Consider the following 15,876-nt stretch of genomic DNA (forward strand, 5'->3'; position numbering starts at 1 on the left):
GGGCACTGGCTGGCCCAGAGTTCTGTTCAGAGTTACTGCCGATGAGGAACCAATGTTAAAATGCTATTATAATAATAATGGCTCACACTACTGCCCCAATTCACTGCCTATGAGGCTCATTTGCATTAATAAAAAAAGTTTCTCATCAGCACTTTCCTGCTCCAGTAAAATTATAGGACCGGTCCACTAACCTCAAATAATTCTTTAAGGGTTACAAAGTCCTTCCCTTACAACAATCCAGGGAGGTAAGTAGGATGAATAGTAGTATTCCCATTTTCCACATGAGAAAACTGAGACTCAAAAGAGTTTTAGTTACCTGCTCAGGGTCACAGAGGTAACAAATTTCAGAGACAGAAATCAAACCCGGGAATCCTGGCTCTGATTCCACTCTAATGTGTCATTTTAGAAAGAATCAAGTTTATTGCCAATCTTCTCCAAGGTGATTAGACGATAGTGCCTAAACTGTGTTATAGACCATCATCTTATGAGGTAGTTTCAATATTTTAATTCAGGTGTTATTATTATTTTTGTTGCTCAGTTGTGTCTAACCCTTTGGACCCCATTTGGGGTTTTCTTGGCAAAATACTGGAGTGGTTTGCCATTTCCTTCTCCCATGGATTCATTTCATCAGGCAGTGACTTGCCCAGGGTCACACAGCTAGGTAGTGTGACCAAGTATGAGTCTGGATTTGAACTCAGGTCTTCCTGGCTCCAAGTCCAGAAGTGTTCTGTTCACTGAGCCAGCAACATTCAGGTATACATGAGTTAATATCCCACATTCAGATGACAGATTGGATTTTGTTGTTTTTTGTTCATTGTTAATGAGAAGCAGCATATTTTTAGAAAGCACATTGAATTCAGTTTTAGGAGACAGGTGATCAAAGGACCAGATTTAGAACTCCCTCAAAGAGACATTAGAGGTCGCCTAATCCATTGCCTGATTTCAACATATTTTGATGTCATCCTTAGCCTGAAAGGGCCAGGGTCTCACATTGCATGCCGGGCCACCTCCAGTCATCCTGATGAATACCTGGCCATTGAACCCAGATGGCTTAGGAGAAGAAAGTGAGGTTGGTGACATTACACAGCCCTCCCTCACTCAAATCAAAGTCAACTGCAAGTCATGTCATCATCTTGATGTCATGGTCCTCTTCGAGAATGAAGGGCAAACACAACAACAACCTGTTGTGAACTCCCAGGGTAATGTAATAGACTATTAACAGTATTATTTATAATCATTTACTAATAAAAGCACCATTAAATAATTTTTAATACAAATTCACTAGCCCATCATTGGAAACCTCTAAGGGGTTCAGAAAATGCTAAATAGGAACCTCCATTCTAATGTTAACCTCTCATTTTACAGAGGAGGAAACTGAGAGCCAGGGAGATTAAATTCTATGCATAGCGGAAGTGGTAAAGTCAGAATTTGAACCTAGTCCTTTCTCAATCTAACTTTCTTTTTACCATATTACAATATCTTACAATGATAAAACCTACTTCTTGCCCCTCAGTAAAGAAGTGATAGACTACACATATGGAATATTGCAGACATGATCAAACACAATTTCTGGGTTGTATGGTTTTTTTCGTAGTTGTTTGTCTTAGTTATAAGGAAGTATTCCACAGAGTATTAGGTCAGGAGTTAAGATGCTTGAGTTCTAGGCTTAACATCTGCCCTAAGGAACTGTGGGCTTAGGGCAAATTATTTAGACTCTTTGGGTCTCATTTTTTCTCATCTATGACAGTTTGAAACTAGCCTATGATTTTATCATAACTGCTTTCCACCATGTTCCCCAAAGGCAAAGTAAGCAAACTTGGAAGACAGTTACCTGTGTGAAAGAGGAGAAGTAGGCAGATGTTTCATCTTCAGCTGCATAATTTTTCTAAATTTAAATACAAGGTCCCCCAAGGTGACCTACAATGTGCTTCTTCATGGGAGAAGAAAACACAAGTCTGTTGGTGATTGAAGACAGGCATTTCATTTCACTCCTACCAAAAAAAAATCAAGGAGAAACTGCCAATAGGTTCTGCTCAGTCTTATTATTTATATTTCCCTGTGCCAGTCATAAAAGTGTTTCAATAATTTATGTAAGTCTTAAGTACGACATAGCTAACTGATATCATTCAATGCTCTTTAATAAAATAAACCTCTGGTGTAAAATTGTCCTTGCTAATGCTCGGCATAAAATAGATGGAGGCATGTTTTTTACTTAACTTTTAAGTTGATTATGTAATTGAGTTTAGAGGAAGCATTTCATTAGACTTGTTGCATTCAGAGCATTTTGTATGTTTCTTGTATTTTAAACAGTAAGTAAGCTGGATCCTCATCATGATATTGTCCCTATTTGTGGCTCGTGTCAGGCTGTACCTCGTAGCTATATTTTTACCTTATTCTTTTGTTATTCTGGAATTTTGGAATTTGGATTCTTTTGATATTTCAGAAACAAGGTACTTTGGACCATTTCCAAGAAAGATCCACCTTAAACCAAAGGCTGCTTTATAATAAATGGCATTCTAGCAAGGTCTGATTGTGGGCATATTGGATGCCCTTCCTACTGTGATGACAGAGATAACTTTGTTTCACATCCTTCAAATTACTAATATCAAGTGACACATAAAACAGAGAGATGGATACTTACCAAAAATCACTTTGCTACTGTCATGGACAATATCCTATGCTGACTTCAGCTGCTAGAAAGATTTCCTCCTAGAAAGTAAGATCTTCATCATGATTCTTTGTGCAGATGATTTTACTTGCCTTTCCCTGAAAATGCTGTGTACATTCTCACCTTCTGTCATACCATCCTACCTACACAGCACGGCCAACACCTCCAAATCTCAAATCCACTGTGGATACGCTGTCTTTCAAGTCCCGGTATTATATACCAGCTCTTCCACAAACTTCCCTGATGTCCTCTCACCCTGGTCCAAATTGATTGCCCAACATTTCATTTATTCTCTCATGTTTTCCTCCACTCTACTTTGTACTATGCACGTTTGTTTTTTGTTTTTTTTTTTTTTGCTTCCCTCAAATTTACAGTAAATCAAGAAAGGCCTGGTCCACTGGAGGAAGAGCTGAGGAGCTGAGAACTGGGGCACACAGTCTGCAGAGTGGAGGAAGGGGTAGCTTGAATTGGACCTTAGAGGGAGGGAAATCAGCATCACAATCACATGGGAGAGAGAGGAGTGAGCCATTCTTGTGCAGTCTTGTCCCAGCTCTGCATGTAAGGGAGTCGCGCAGTTTTTGGCTTGGATGATGTCCAGGAATTCAGGCTTTAAGGAAATTCCACCCACCAGGAAGCCATCCACATCAGGCTGGGCTGCTAGATCCTTACAGTTGGCCCTTGTCACAGATCCTGCATAAATGATCATGGTAGATGGTGGTACAGGTTCTGAGATGTAGGTCTTTTGCCAGCATCGAAGCTTCTCATGTACCTCTTGAGCTTGCTGGGGTGTAGCTGTCTTGTCAGTACCAATAGCCCAGACTGGTTCATAGGCTAGGATGACTTTGCACCAGTCCTTTACGTTATCTGCAATGGCCTTGGTCTGGTCAAAAACATCCCTCTCATCCAATGTCTCACCAATACAGGCAATCACTCCTAGTCCTTCTGACAGAGCATAGACTACCTTCTGCCCAATGAGCTCATCTGACTCTCCAAAGACATATCTCCTTTCAGAGTGTCCGACGATCACCCTGCTGGCCCCTTAGTCCTTAATCATGGCAGGGTTGATCTCCCCAGTAAATACACCCTTGGCTACTTTGTAGCAGTTCTGAGCAGCTACACCAATTTTTGCATCCAATTTCTGACAAGCAAAGTCAAGGTAGATAGCAGGGACTCCACATACCACCTCGGTGTTGGTGGGCACCTTGGGTCCGTTGATGGAGGTGATGAGCTCCCTCAGACTCTTCTTGTCCCCATTCATCTTCCAGTTGCCCTTGACAAAGAATTTCTGCATCACCATGGCTCTTCAGTAACAGCCAGTGACTCCGCAGGAGATTGAAGGTCCGTAGTAGAGCACCTACTATGCACATTTGTGTAGATAACTTTCTTGTCTTCCCAATGTGATTTCCATCTCCTTTGAATTTCAGCTTTTCAATCATTTTTCAGTTATGTCTGACTCTTCGTGACCCCCTTTGGGGTTTTCTTGGCAAAGATGCTAGAGTGGTTTGCCATTTCCTTCTCTAGCTCATTTTTTAACAGATGAGGAAACTGAGGCAAACAGACTTAAGTGTCTGAAGCTGAATTTGAACTTATGAAGATGAGTCTTCCTAACTCAAGGCTCAACACTATCCACTGCCACATGTAACTGCCCTTATTAAGGGTTGGGACCATCTTTATAATACCCATAGTGTCTGGCACCTTTTCTGACAGTCGGTTCTAGTCAAGTAAATGAATGCAGGATTGTTCTGGCGGTGAATCACTTTAGAACATAATCCATCAGAAAATTCAAGTACATATTTTCTACATAATATGTATATGAGAAAGTCAGTCCAAAAGCCATCACTCATCCACCAGTTCCTTTGTTTCACTATTATGAATGTGGTGGTGACAAGATTCTTTATAAAGAATGTGGTATCTTATGTGGAGTGCATATTTTAATAGATGCATTATTGTATTTGATCCATGGAGATGTAGATATCTTCTTATCTGTTAGCAAACAATAATCTCAGTTAACTCCTAGTCTAAATTCAATATAAAAGTTTGCTAATAAACCCAATCATGGCTAATGGTGTAAATAATGTACATTTTCCTCCTATGATGATCTTGAAACTCCATTGCTTAACTCAGTCTGTGATCTTATATGAGGAATATCTTATAAGCCAAACAGGAAGCTTAATGCTTGGCACTTGATAAAAGGTTGTTTTTGTTTAAGAAAGAAAGAAAATGAAAAATAATATTGTGACATGCTTAATGGCAGGTACTCGGTTTAAATAAAGGCCTGATATTTCACAAGTCTACCCAGATTCCAGAACATGGTGTGTGTGTATATATATGTGTGTGTGTGTGTGTGTGTGTGTGTGTGTGTGTGTATAATATTTACCCTACTCATGGCTCAGTAGTCAAGGTAAATTGGCATTCAGTTTTTTAAAAAAAGTTCTTGGAAAGAGCAAAATGTATTATCTTTACATATATTGTTTTATTTGAGGAGTGTTTAATTTATATGCAAAGAAATCACAGGAAAATTAGAGTTGGAATATGTTCTAGAATTGTGCTATTGACATTATACTAAATGTATTCTTTTTGATTATGATTAGAGGCAAAGTAGAGCAATGCATATAATTCTGGACTTAAGTCAGGAAGATCTAGGCTCCAACTCTGCCTGCTACACTAATTAGCTATGTTACCCAGAATAAGTCAAATAACTCTTATGTCCATCCAAGGCAACTCCCTACCTCTGATCTACTAGGTTACAGAGAGGTCAATGGGGAGTGATGTTAGTGGAGAGAATTTCAGCGCTGGAAATTCTCCCCTACAGACCGATTTTGTATCCTTTATGATTTTATCCTTTTAAAAACCATTTTCAATGAATCTGAATGCAAATATGAAAATAATATAAGGTTTTGGTCACTCCTTCTGTGAAGGTAGGCGGTTACAGCTCCTTGTAATTCTAATCAATTTATTCTTCAGTTTTCCTTATGGGTTCCAAAAAAGAAACTTAAAATGGCCAACTTTATCATTATCACTCCATTCTCTTTCAGGGGATATAGACATTTGGGATTACACCGTTGGTACATCTGAACATTCCCTCTACAGCCTTCTAGCGAAATTCCTTAGAGAGGAAAAAAGTATGTTTGATAGAAGAATTTGATGCATGGTTAGGCTGGCCTGCTTTTGACAGTAGGCTAATACAGATATTACTTTTTATCTGAAAAAACATGAGAGCCACCTGGTGGTTGAATGAAATCATGTAAATGCCAAAAGTCATGTATATACCAGGGTCGGTACAAGTGACTTAGCATGTAAAAAAGTATGTATACCAACACTAACATTCATTTAAAACTAAACTAGGCTTATTTTTTTAAACTAATATAGACCTTATTTCATTACATAGTAAAGGTTTGATTTATTAACATGTAAGTAACTTCACCTTCACATGTATATGTGGGGCTATTTTCAGAATATTTGGAATGCCACCGTTGGAACAAGTTTTGTATTTAGAGGACAGGGTGTCAAATCTCACCTCTGACATTGAATGCCAGTCTGACCTTGGTAAAAGTCACTTGATCTCCCTGGGGTTCAGCATCTCATTCAGCAAATGAGGGGGTTGGGGGTTTGACTCAGTGACTTCTGAGTACCCTTCCAGCGCTAGATCCATGATCCTATGACCCTAGGGTCACCTAGTCCAGTTCTTTTGTTTTTTGGTTGTTTTTTTTTTTTCAAATAAGTATGCTTATTCCCAAAGCTGCCATTTGGACTATTAGACAATTCTATCCATTTCTAACTCAGCATACCCTCCCATGGAATCCCTAAAATGTTACTAAAGGGTTGAGGCATTTGACAGTTTTTGTTGACTACAGTAAGTGAATTGGGTCTTCCAGCTTTGAAAGTTATGTTTTGTTACCTGATAAAAGCTTTTTATAAATAAAATTGGAAACATGTGCCTTAAGCTTTGAAAATTATATTCTCTAATCTTTCCTTAGCCCAAATAGAGTCCTTACCATGGGTGGGAAACCTGTGGCCTCAAGGCCACATGTGACCCTCTAGGTCCTCAGGTACAGCCCTTTGACTGAATCCAAACTGCACAGAGCAAATCACCTTAATAAAAGGATTTCTTCTATAAAAGTGAGGACTAGAAGAAAAGGCTGCTGCACCCAAGGACCTGGAAGGCCACACGTGGCCTCAGGCTGCAGGTTCCCCACCCCTGCGCCCTTAGTCTGTTTTGGGGTTTGTTTGGCACCAATGAGATACTGGATTGTAGGGCAGCATAGCTTAACTCAAATACTTCAGCTCTAGAAGGAACTTTTCTGCAACAGATCAATACTTAGCTCTTACTGCCCTCTCTGATCACTGTTAAGAGAATCAATCAGTTGATCAATAAGCACTTATTAAATGCCCACTAGAGGCCATACACTGTGTTAGGTGCTAAATTTACAAATACAATGGCATAAAGCAATCCCCACTCTCAAGGAGCTCTTGTTTTCATGGGAAAGACAAGTGCACAAATCTGTTTATGCAGAATGAGCACAGAGTATTTAACTAGGAGCTGATTTTAAGCTCTTATTATATGCCAGGAAAATTCACTTTATCTTTCTCAAGGAAAGAGAAAAATTGTCTTACTCCTATATATCACATCTAAAAAATTTTAATGTGCAGCTAATTGTTTTAAATAAGAAGAGTTATGACAAAAGCTGTTGTTTTCTTCGGTTCTGTTATTTGTGTGAAATGAAAAATACCCATGTTAAATAGCTTTGTGTTCGGTCCCAATTGTCTTGACCTGAAGCACAGCCCTACTATCACTGCAAGTATGGCTTCTTGAGATATAGGCACATGTGATTTACTAATAATGGAGAACATGTCAGACCCTGCTATTCTCTTGCTCTCTAGCTCCCATTCTTAGTTAGGGGGATGTCTCTGTCTGCTCTCCAGTCTCAAAATAATGCCTTGACTTTTTCTCCTCCTATAAAAATTCCAATTTCAGTGAAGGGCATCCTATCACATTGAGGTCACTCTCCTCCACATGACAAATGATCTTTTGTTAGCAGCTGATTACTGTTAACCCTAATTTCTTTCATGGGAGCGTTGCTGTACATTTCTCCTTAAACAGCTCTTGGATGTGACTTTCCCAGCCTCTCTGGGTTTAATTCTAATATAACTCTTCCGTCCAATTGGGACTTTGGTGCCACTGAAGTCATGATTCACTCATTTGTTCTCTTGAAATCTGATTATTACAACCCAGTGCTTAGGAGGCTCCCTCAGGCATTCATTCGTAAATGGTGCAACCTCCTTCATGAGGGGTGGACCCACAGTTATTGTACCTTTACAATTTACGAATGCCTGTGGTTCCAGGAAGAGAGCTCTTCTTTTGCCTTGCTCAGCTTGTTTCTAAGAATGCACATGATTGAGAGGATGATTAAATGAATGAATGAGAGAAAAGGCATTTGTTAAATGGTTACTCTTGTACCAAACATAGTGCTAAGCAGCAAGATAATCCTTGTTCTTAAGGGACACTCTAATGCATATCGGAACTCAGTGACCTCTCACAGAGTGTGTTTTATTTAATGTATTTTATTCTTTTCCCCCAATCACATGTTAAAACACTTTTTTAAACTTTTTTTCTAAGTTTTGAGTTCCAAATTCTGTCCATCTTTCCCTGAGATGGTAAACAGTCAGGTAGAGGCTATACAAATGCAATCAGGTAAAACAGTTCAATATTAGTCATTTTCACAGAGTTTTAAGAAAACTTTGAGACTGTAGATAAGCATCAAATTCTTCTGCACTCCAAAGGAATAATTTGTATATTTTAATTCAGTTCAAAAAACATTTATCTATCTTGTACCAGGTGCTGAGAATATAAAAGTCAAAATGAAAAGGTCCCTATTCTCTACTACCTTCCATTCTCCTGGAAGAAGAAAGGCCAAAGAGAAAGTGACCAATCAGGAAGTGAGATGAATGAAAAGCTTGAGACACAGAGTTTCTGGGTAATTAGTAATCAGTTTATTAATTAGGCTAGCTCAGGCCTGCACAACCTGCAGCGGGCATGCCAAGGGATTTTGGGCGGCCCACAAAAAATACAGAGGAAATCTTGCTTTTGGCTCCCTGGTGCATGGGATAGTATACTGTATATGAAGTATGCATAGTTTATTAAGTACATGTACTAGGCACGTAATAAAATGAAGTTATGAACAGCTGAATGAAAGAATAAAAGTTCTTCATTATGTATAACAACTCGTCACATAAAGGATATCTTCTACATTTTTTGTGGGCTACTCAAAATCTTTTGGTGGGCTGCAGGTTATGTAGGCCTGGGCTAGCTGATAATCAATTTATTGGTTGCCAGTGGTTTCTCTGAGTGATCAAAGACACCTAATGGAGATACTAAATGCCCTAATGTAGTTTTAGAAAAGTGGGTGCTGCTGACCAGTGAAAAATCAGCGTTGATGGGTGAACAGTTAATAAGAGGATAGACTTTCAAATGAGGAGATGGGCTGAAAGCCCTCAGACCCTGGTGCTGAGAACATGGCTTGATCATGATACTAAGTCACTTCCAGGAGTCTGGATAAAGCAATCCATCTCTCCCCAGACCACTTGCCTTGCTTTCTTCCTTCATGAGCTGGGTTACTCTAAACTCCAGTGGAGGGGTGCAAGGACATGGGCTTAATGCTTTAGAATTCACTTGATTAGATTCTGTTTACATTCAAAACAGAAGTCTCCTAGGTTATTGTGGAGAAATCTCACCTATCAACAGTGCCCTTCAGAGATGGACTAACCTACAGGGACTGGTCCTCAAATGAGGAAATAAAAGGAAAAAAGGGGGAAAAAAAGGGAAAAACCTTCATCTTAATTGAATAATTGATTATTAATATAATAGAAAAATAATAATTTCAGAAGCTATTGCAGTAATAGAGTCAAGAAGTTGATGATGCCCAAATTGTGGTAGCTGTAGTGTGAGTGGAGAAAAGGGGACAGATGGGAGAAGTGTTATGGAAGCAGATTAGACAGGATCTAGCGATTTTTTGCATCTAGAAGGGCTAGTAAATACAGTTATTCCTTCAACATCATGACTTTCCCCATTGAGGTTTTGCTCTGTCTATCACAGGGAGGCATAAGAAATTAAATGGAAATTTGGGGGGAGTTTTACAGAAGTCACAGACAATACACAAAGGCCAGCAGACAACAGAGAAAGAGTTTAGAAACTCAGAAATGCATAAAATATATGTATAGTATTATGTAATATCAACCCAAATTTTGCAATAAGGTACTGTAAACATCCCACAAAAGAAAAAGAAAAACTTCAGACTTCTGTGGTGCAGAGAGGGCCAAAAATTTTTATGCAGATTTTTCAGATCACAGGAGGGAGTGGTGACAGGGGCAGGCACATCCCCTTAACACCCTCTGTGTGGAAGGAGATGACTGTTAGCTCCTAGGCTGTAAACCTGGGTGATTGAAAAGAGTGGTAATGTCATTAACAAAATTAAGCAAGTATTTGCTTACTTATGTCAGACCCTCATTATCTTTCTTCAGTTAATAGCCTCCTAGATGATCTCCTCATTTCTGGTCTTCTTTCTTTTCCACATGGCTAACAATTTGATATTATTCCTAAAGAATTCGGACCGTCTCTGCTCAAAAAGCCCAGGTATCTACCTCTTTCTTCTAGGACAAAATACAAATACAAATTCCTCTGTTTGGAATTGATACAGTACAAATAGCACAGAAAAACTGAGTTCAAACCCTGCTTCTCTCGCTTGTATGACCTTGATCAAGTCATTTAACTTCTTTCTGCCTCAGTTTCCTCATCTCTAAAATGATAGAGTTGGAGTACTCAGCCTTCAAGGGCCCTTTAGCTTTAAATCTGTAAATACTTAGAATCTGACTCTAGCCTGTGTTTCCAGGCGTATTCGACATTACTTTCCTTTACACATTCTTTATTCCAATCAAGCTAACTCACCTGGAGCTCCTCAGATGCAGCATTCCATCCCTGTTCTCCCAAAATTTTATCTCCATTTCCTAGAATGCACTTCCTTCTTCACTCTGCCTCATAGGATCCTTAGCTTCCTTCAAGAATCCTGTCAGGTGCAGTCTCTTGATACCCTCCCAGTTTCTGGTGCCCTCCTCTGCCCAAAATTTAACTACTTTATATAGAGTTGTTTTTTTTTTTAACCTATGTATATCTTGTTTCCACCCAAAAAAGACTGTAAGTCGCTTGAGACCAGGGATTTTTTTCTTTTTTGCTTTTGACTCTCTTATGCCTGAAACAACATACTGTATATTAAGCATATTAATTATTAAATATATTAAGTATGCACAGTTTATTAGGTGCATATATTAGGCGCTCAATAAAATGAATTTATGAAAAAGTGAACGAATGAATGAAAGTTCTTCATTTTACATATAAAACAACTTATCAGGTTGATTTCAAACTTAGGGAATTGATGAAAACAGACCACAAAGTACACTTCATCTGAAGCACTTAGGGACTTCAGAATGCCTCATTTCACTATTTTCACCACATTAGAACATACACAGCCTCAATAAAACGTAGCAGAAACATTTTAATGGTGTATGTGCTGTGCCCAGAGAATCACTAGTAAAACCATGGCTGAAACTGTGGCTCTGGTACTTGGGGTTACCCCTATGTGTGCCTGACATATGCTGGCATATAGAGCTGAGTCAAGGAAGCCAAGGATGAGTACAGATAGCTACATTATTTGGAATAGGGATTGCCTTTTTACATCCTTTCTATTCCAACCTAGTCTAATGTCCTCTTGATATCGCTGCCTGTCTCTTCCTGCAGAGATGAGAAATGTGTCTGTGAGCGATAGAAAAACAGGACAAAAAAAGAAACACTGAATACTTCTTGATAGGATTTTTCTCACATTTAAAATTGGGATTTAGGGAGCATGTAATAGGCACTAAGTGAATGCTGGATTTGTTCAACTGAAGATGGAGTGTATAATTTTAATGAAAATCTATTTCATGCATTAAAGAAGTCATTTCCATAGGAGTCATACAAGTTGTATATAATTTTTGGGCTGTGATCTCATTATTGGAAGGAAAACATATTCCAGTCATATCATAGACCCATTGAATGGATTTTCGTAAGTCGTCCATATTAAAAAAAAAAAAAAACAGTTTATAACCTATGTAAATTGAAGCTCATTCATTCCTCTTGTCTTCCTCTAACATTATGTAGATGCCAAATGTTTAGTGAAATAATCTTTAAAGCATCCTCTTACTAAAGGGAGTTGTCTCTATCCCCACCACGTAGTTAGGTGGTTGAACAGTTTCAGCCATTCTGGTATCTCTTGGGGACTATATTCTTGCTACCTGGTTTTGGTTTCATCCTTTTTTTTGCAATTCTTCTCATTTTGCACAAATACACTGGAAGATAACTATCAAAAATGGACTGCAGGCAGAAATATCCTGATTTCCAGTAATATATATTCATACACACATACGTGTGTATGTAGGTATGTGTGTGTATGTGTGTGTAAATGTGGTATGAGAGATGTAGTAATGTATAGAATCGCTTTGAGGATCAGTTTAGAACTCAACATTAACTAAACATAGCCAAAGTTTTGGGACATTTCTGAGATAGCTATAGAGTTTAGAGATTTTCGTTTTGGACAGTAACTAAAATTTTATGACTGTAACACATATTTGGGAAAAAAGCAAGTTATTTCCATTTTAGTTATAATTTTATTACCTGAGGACCTCAACACATCATGCAAAAATAACTCCATAGTCACATAATCAATGCTGAAGAAACAAGCAAGATAATAGAATTCCCTCTACTTTTAAGGTGGCAAAACTGAGACAAGATAAAAACTTTCATTTCTTTTTAGCACCAGAGCATGTGGCCCATACATTTTTATGGCTGAAAACAAAAATAATGAATTCATTTCTGTTATATTAGATGCATAATAAGTGGTAGTTAAATGGGTAAATGAATTACATTATACTGTAATGTAGAAATGCCAAGGAAAACTTGAAGATTTCAGTTTGTACATGTCTGGTGTGCATTCCTTCTTTACCTCCTAACCTCTCAATCTTTCTCCAAAGCCTAACTCAGGGGTCTCTTCCTATCAGAGACTTTCTTACCCCACCAGCCAACACTCACTCTCTCTTTCTTGGAATGACTTTTATAGTCATTTATATTTCCTTCCTTGTATACGAGGTGTCTCTGTCACCTTGGGTGAGTTCCCTCTAGATGAGCTGCTTTGTTTTTGTGACTCCATCATATAGCACATTGTGGTACAGTGGAAAGGGAGTTGGATTTGTAGCCAGAAGACAAGTTTGAAACTGCGCCCGTCCCCTGTTACCTCTATGTCTTTACACAAAGTCATGTTTTGTTTTGGGGTTTTAGGGGGGGCATTCATTTTTTTTATCCATAAAATGAGGAAATTGGACAAGATAGCCATTCCAACTCGATTCTAAATCTTTGACTCTTTGGTTTGAATTAATTTATATTTTACCTCTATAGCTACTCTTGAATTCTGGTGGCTTCCCTCTGTTATTTAGTGTGTGTGTGTGTGTGTGTGTGTGTGTGTGTGTGTGTAAAGAGTGTGTGCATGTGTATGTATGTATATATATGTGTGTGTGTGTGTGTGTGTGTGTGTGTGTGGAAAGAGTGTGTGCATGTGTATGTATGTATATATATATATGTGTGTGTGTGTGTGTGTGTGTGTGTGTGTATATATATATATATATATACACAAAGGTAGATAAATAGACAGCTTGTTTGTACCTAGTTGTTTACATGTTAGACTCGCGAGTTTCTTGAAAGTAGGAATTGTCTTTGACCTTCCTCTGTATACCCAGCACATAGTGCCTGGTATACAGTATGCACTTAATAAATGTTTATTGACTGACTGATTTACTTCCCTGTGCTGAAATGTGTTATCGGGAAAGCCTGAAGTGATACAAGATGGAGCTGGCAAACTGAACTACCTATGTAGATCTTATAACAGAAGCCCATTATCGGTATCTGAATCACCTGTATAGCAATCCCAAGTTAAAATGAATGAGTTGGTCATGACATGGTCCTTTCATTTTACAGGCAAAGCCTTGACATGAACTGAACAGAGAGAAGTTAAATAAATGGGGTTTTTGGTTTTCTTTTCCTCTTTTCTTCCTTCTAATACAAAAAAAAAAAATGCCTACTGCTTTTTTTTTCATTTCCTAATGCAAAACAGAAGCATGAAAATCTTAGTTGACAGTGTATATATTGAGTGTGACTTTGTATATAATGTGATATTACTGAGAGAGCCCTTAAGAACAAAGTTTGACTAAGCACAGTTTGAACAGAGGATGAAATACCGCTCCCAAATCCTCAAGGTAAATGCTAAGCTTTCATCACCCTTCTTTTTAAAACAACTGCATAGCTGCTCCTAAATCATAGGGCAAATATTTCTTCTCCACTCCAACTATTCTGTCAGTTTTCCCAACAGTCTAGTAGGCTGAATTTATGGAATGTCAGTTCTGTTTTTCAACCCTTTAAAGATAACAATCATAAAATTGGGGGGGGGGGGAGAGACAGAGAGGGAGGGAGGGAAGGAAGGAGAGAGAGAGAGAGAGAGAGAGAGAGAGAGAGAGAGAGAGAGAAGAAGGCATCTTCCACATATACATCTCAATCATATCAGCCTAGGATTTGGAAGAGTACATGTTAATCAATTATTTGGCATTACAACCTAATCCTGTTTTTCTACTGATGCATTAAAATTAAACAGCCTTCAATTCAGGCTTGTCGTTCCTAGTTTTAGCTGTTTCTCCCCCCTCCTCCACCCCCCAGAAGATAGTACAGCTAATCTTTAAACAAAATGTACTGTACTCCTCACCACTGATTTGAAAAGTTAAATGTCAAGGAGTTTGGTTTGCTTTTTTTTCATAGAAATAACTTGTCATGAGTCACAATGTGAATGTCCCAAGGGCGTTTCCTACAGACTGACCTAACTTGCTTTGAAGTTCGCATTTATATTTAAGCTTGTTCATACATTTTCTTTACCTCTGTCTCCGTTAACCCCTGCTTTGCCCTACGTAGATCTTGTGTGTACAAAATTGTTTGCATGTTGCCTTGCAGTTAAAATGTGAGTTCCCTGGGGCAGGGTGTGTTCTTACCTTTCCCTTTATCCTCAGCAATTAGCACATAGTGAACTCTTAATAAAAGCTTGTTGACTTGACTCATCACATGTATTTCACATCTGCATGCTGTCTGTATATCTATATGCAGCCCTGTTGTTATCTTCTCCAGCATGTCTAAAGCAAAAAAGTTTTTTGGAAACATGTTAAAATGATCAAAACCACAAATGTGTAAATCGAATAGCCACAAAACTTTTTTATCCCTGTAATTAATATTTATCCAGTTCACTCTCCTACCTACTAGACTTTATGAAGATAATGTACAACAGTGGTGTCAAACCCAGATAGAAAGAGGGGCCACTCATCCATCCATAAGTATCCCTGCTGAACGTCTGCTGACTATGTTTCATTGTGTTTTTATTTATTTTGCTAAGCGTTTCCCAATTATATACTAATCTGGTTTAGGCTCCACTTGGATTGTTGTGGGCTGCATATTTTATATCTGATTATAGAGGATTGAGTCAATATTGGGACATACTGGATCATAGTTCTAGAACTGGAAGGGATTGAGACCATCAAATGCAACTTTTTCAGATAAGGAAACTGAGACCTGGGAAGGTTACATAATTTGACCAAGGTCACATAGGTAAGGAAGCATCAGAGGGAAGCTCCTGGGTCAGTGTGCTTTTTCTCTCACCATACCACCTTTCTGATGATAATATGTTTAGCATATGACTTTCTCCTTTGGAGAGTTCCTTTTTACAAAGTAGATCTTATGACATATCTTTTAAGAAGAAGAATGGAAGACTGTGCCATCCACTGGCCTTGGAAATGAAAGGAACTCAGACCTCTAGTCTATAGTGCCACCCTCACAGATGATGAACTTAAAGATTATGCAGTGTTAGAATGCTGTGATGCTTTTTCACAATTTTTCACTACCTCATTTCTATCTTCCAGTTCAATTTCACCCTTCAGTATTGAGAGCACAAGACGCCAGAGACGGTCTGAGTCTCCAGACTCCAGGAAACGGCGTATCCACAGATGTGATTTTGAGGGATGCAACAAAGTATATACGAAGAGTTCTCACTTGAAGGCCCATCGGAGGACGCACACAGGTCAGAATATAATGGGAGTCA

General features: G+C 38.6%; 1 protein-coding gene, 1 long non-coding RNA gene and 1 pseudogene across 5 annotated transcripts in view; 1 reads left to right on the forward strand and 2 right to left on the reverse strand.

The window, feature by feature from the left end:
* Nucleotides 1-15,876, forward strand: part of KLF12 (KLF transcription factor 12) — a 561,576-nt gene that overhangs the window by 509,724 nt on the left and 35,976 nt on the right. For all 4 annotated transcript variants that reach the window (XM_072622304.1, XM_072622303.1, XM_072622305.1 and 1 more), the window contains one exon: nucleotides 15,698-15,855. In XM_072622304.1, coding sequence (XP_072478405.1) covers nucleotides 15,698-15,855 — 158 coding nt within the window. The remainder of the gene's footprint in view (nucleotides 1-15,697; nucleotides 15,856-15,876) is intronic.
* Nucleotides 1,823-4,711, reverse strand: LOC140512887 (triosephosphate isomerase pseudogene; annotated as a pseudogene).
* Nucleotides 13,359-15,876, reverse strand: part of LOC140512890 (uncharacterized) — a 40,147-nt gene continuing 37,629 nt past the window's right edge. Inside the window, exon 7 of the long non-coding RNA XR_011969960.1 lies at nucleotides 13,359-14,917. This is a non-coding gene — a long non-coding RNA (uncharacterized lncRNA). The remainder of the gene's footprint in view (nucleotides 14,918-15,876) is intronic.

The sequence above is a fragment of the Notamacropus eugenii genome, chromosome 6 (assembly GCF_028372415.1).
Source record: "Notamacropus eugenii isolate mMacEug1 chromosome 6, mMacEug1.pri_v2, whole genome shotgun sequence".
Lineage (NCBI taxonomy): Eukaryota > Metazoa > Chordata > Mammalia > Diprotodontia > Macropodidae > Notamacropus > Notamacropus eugenii.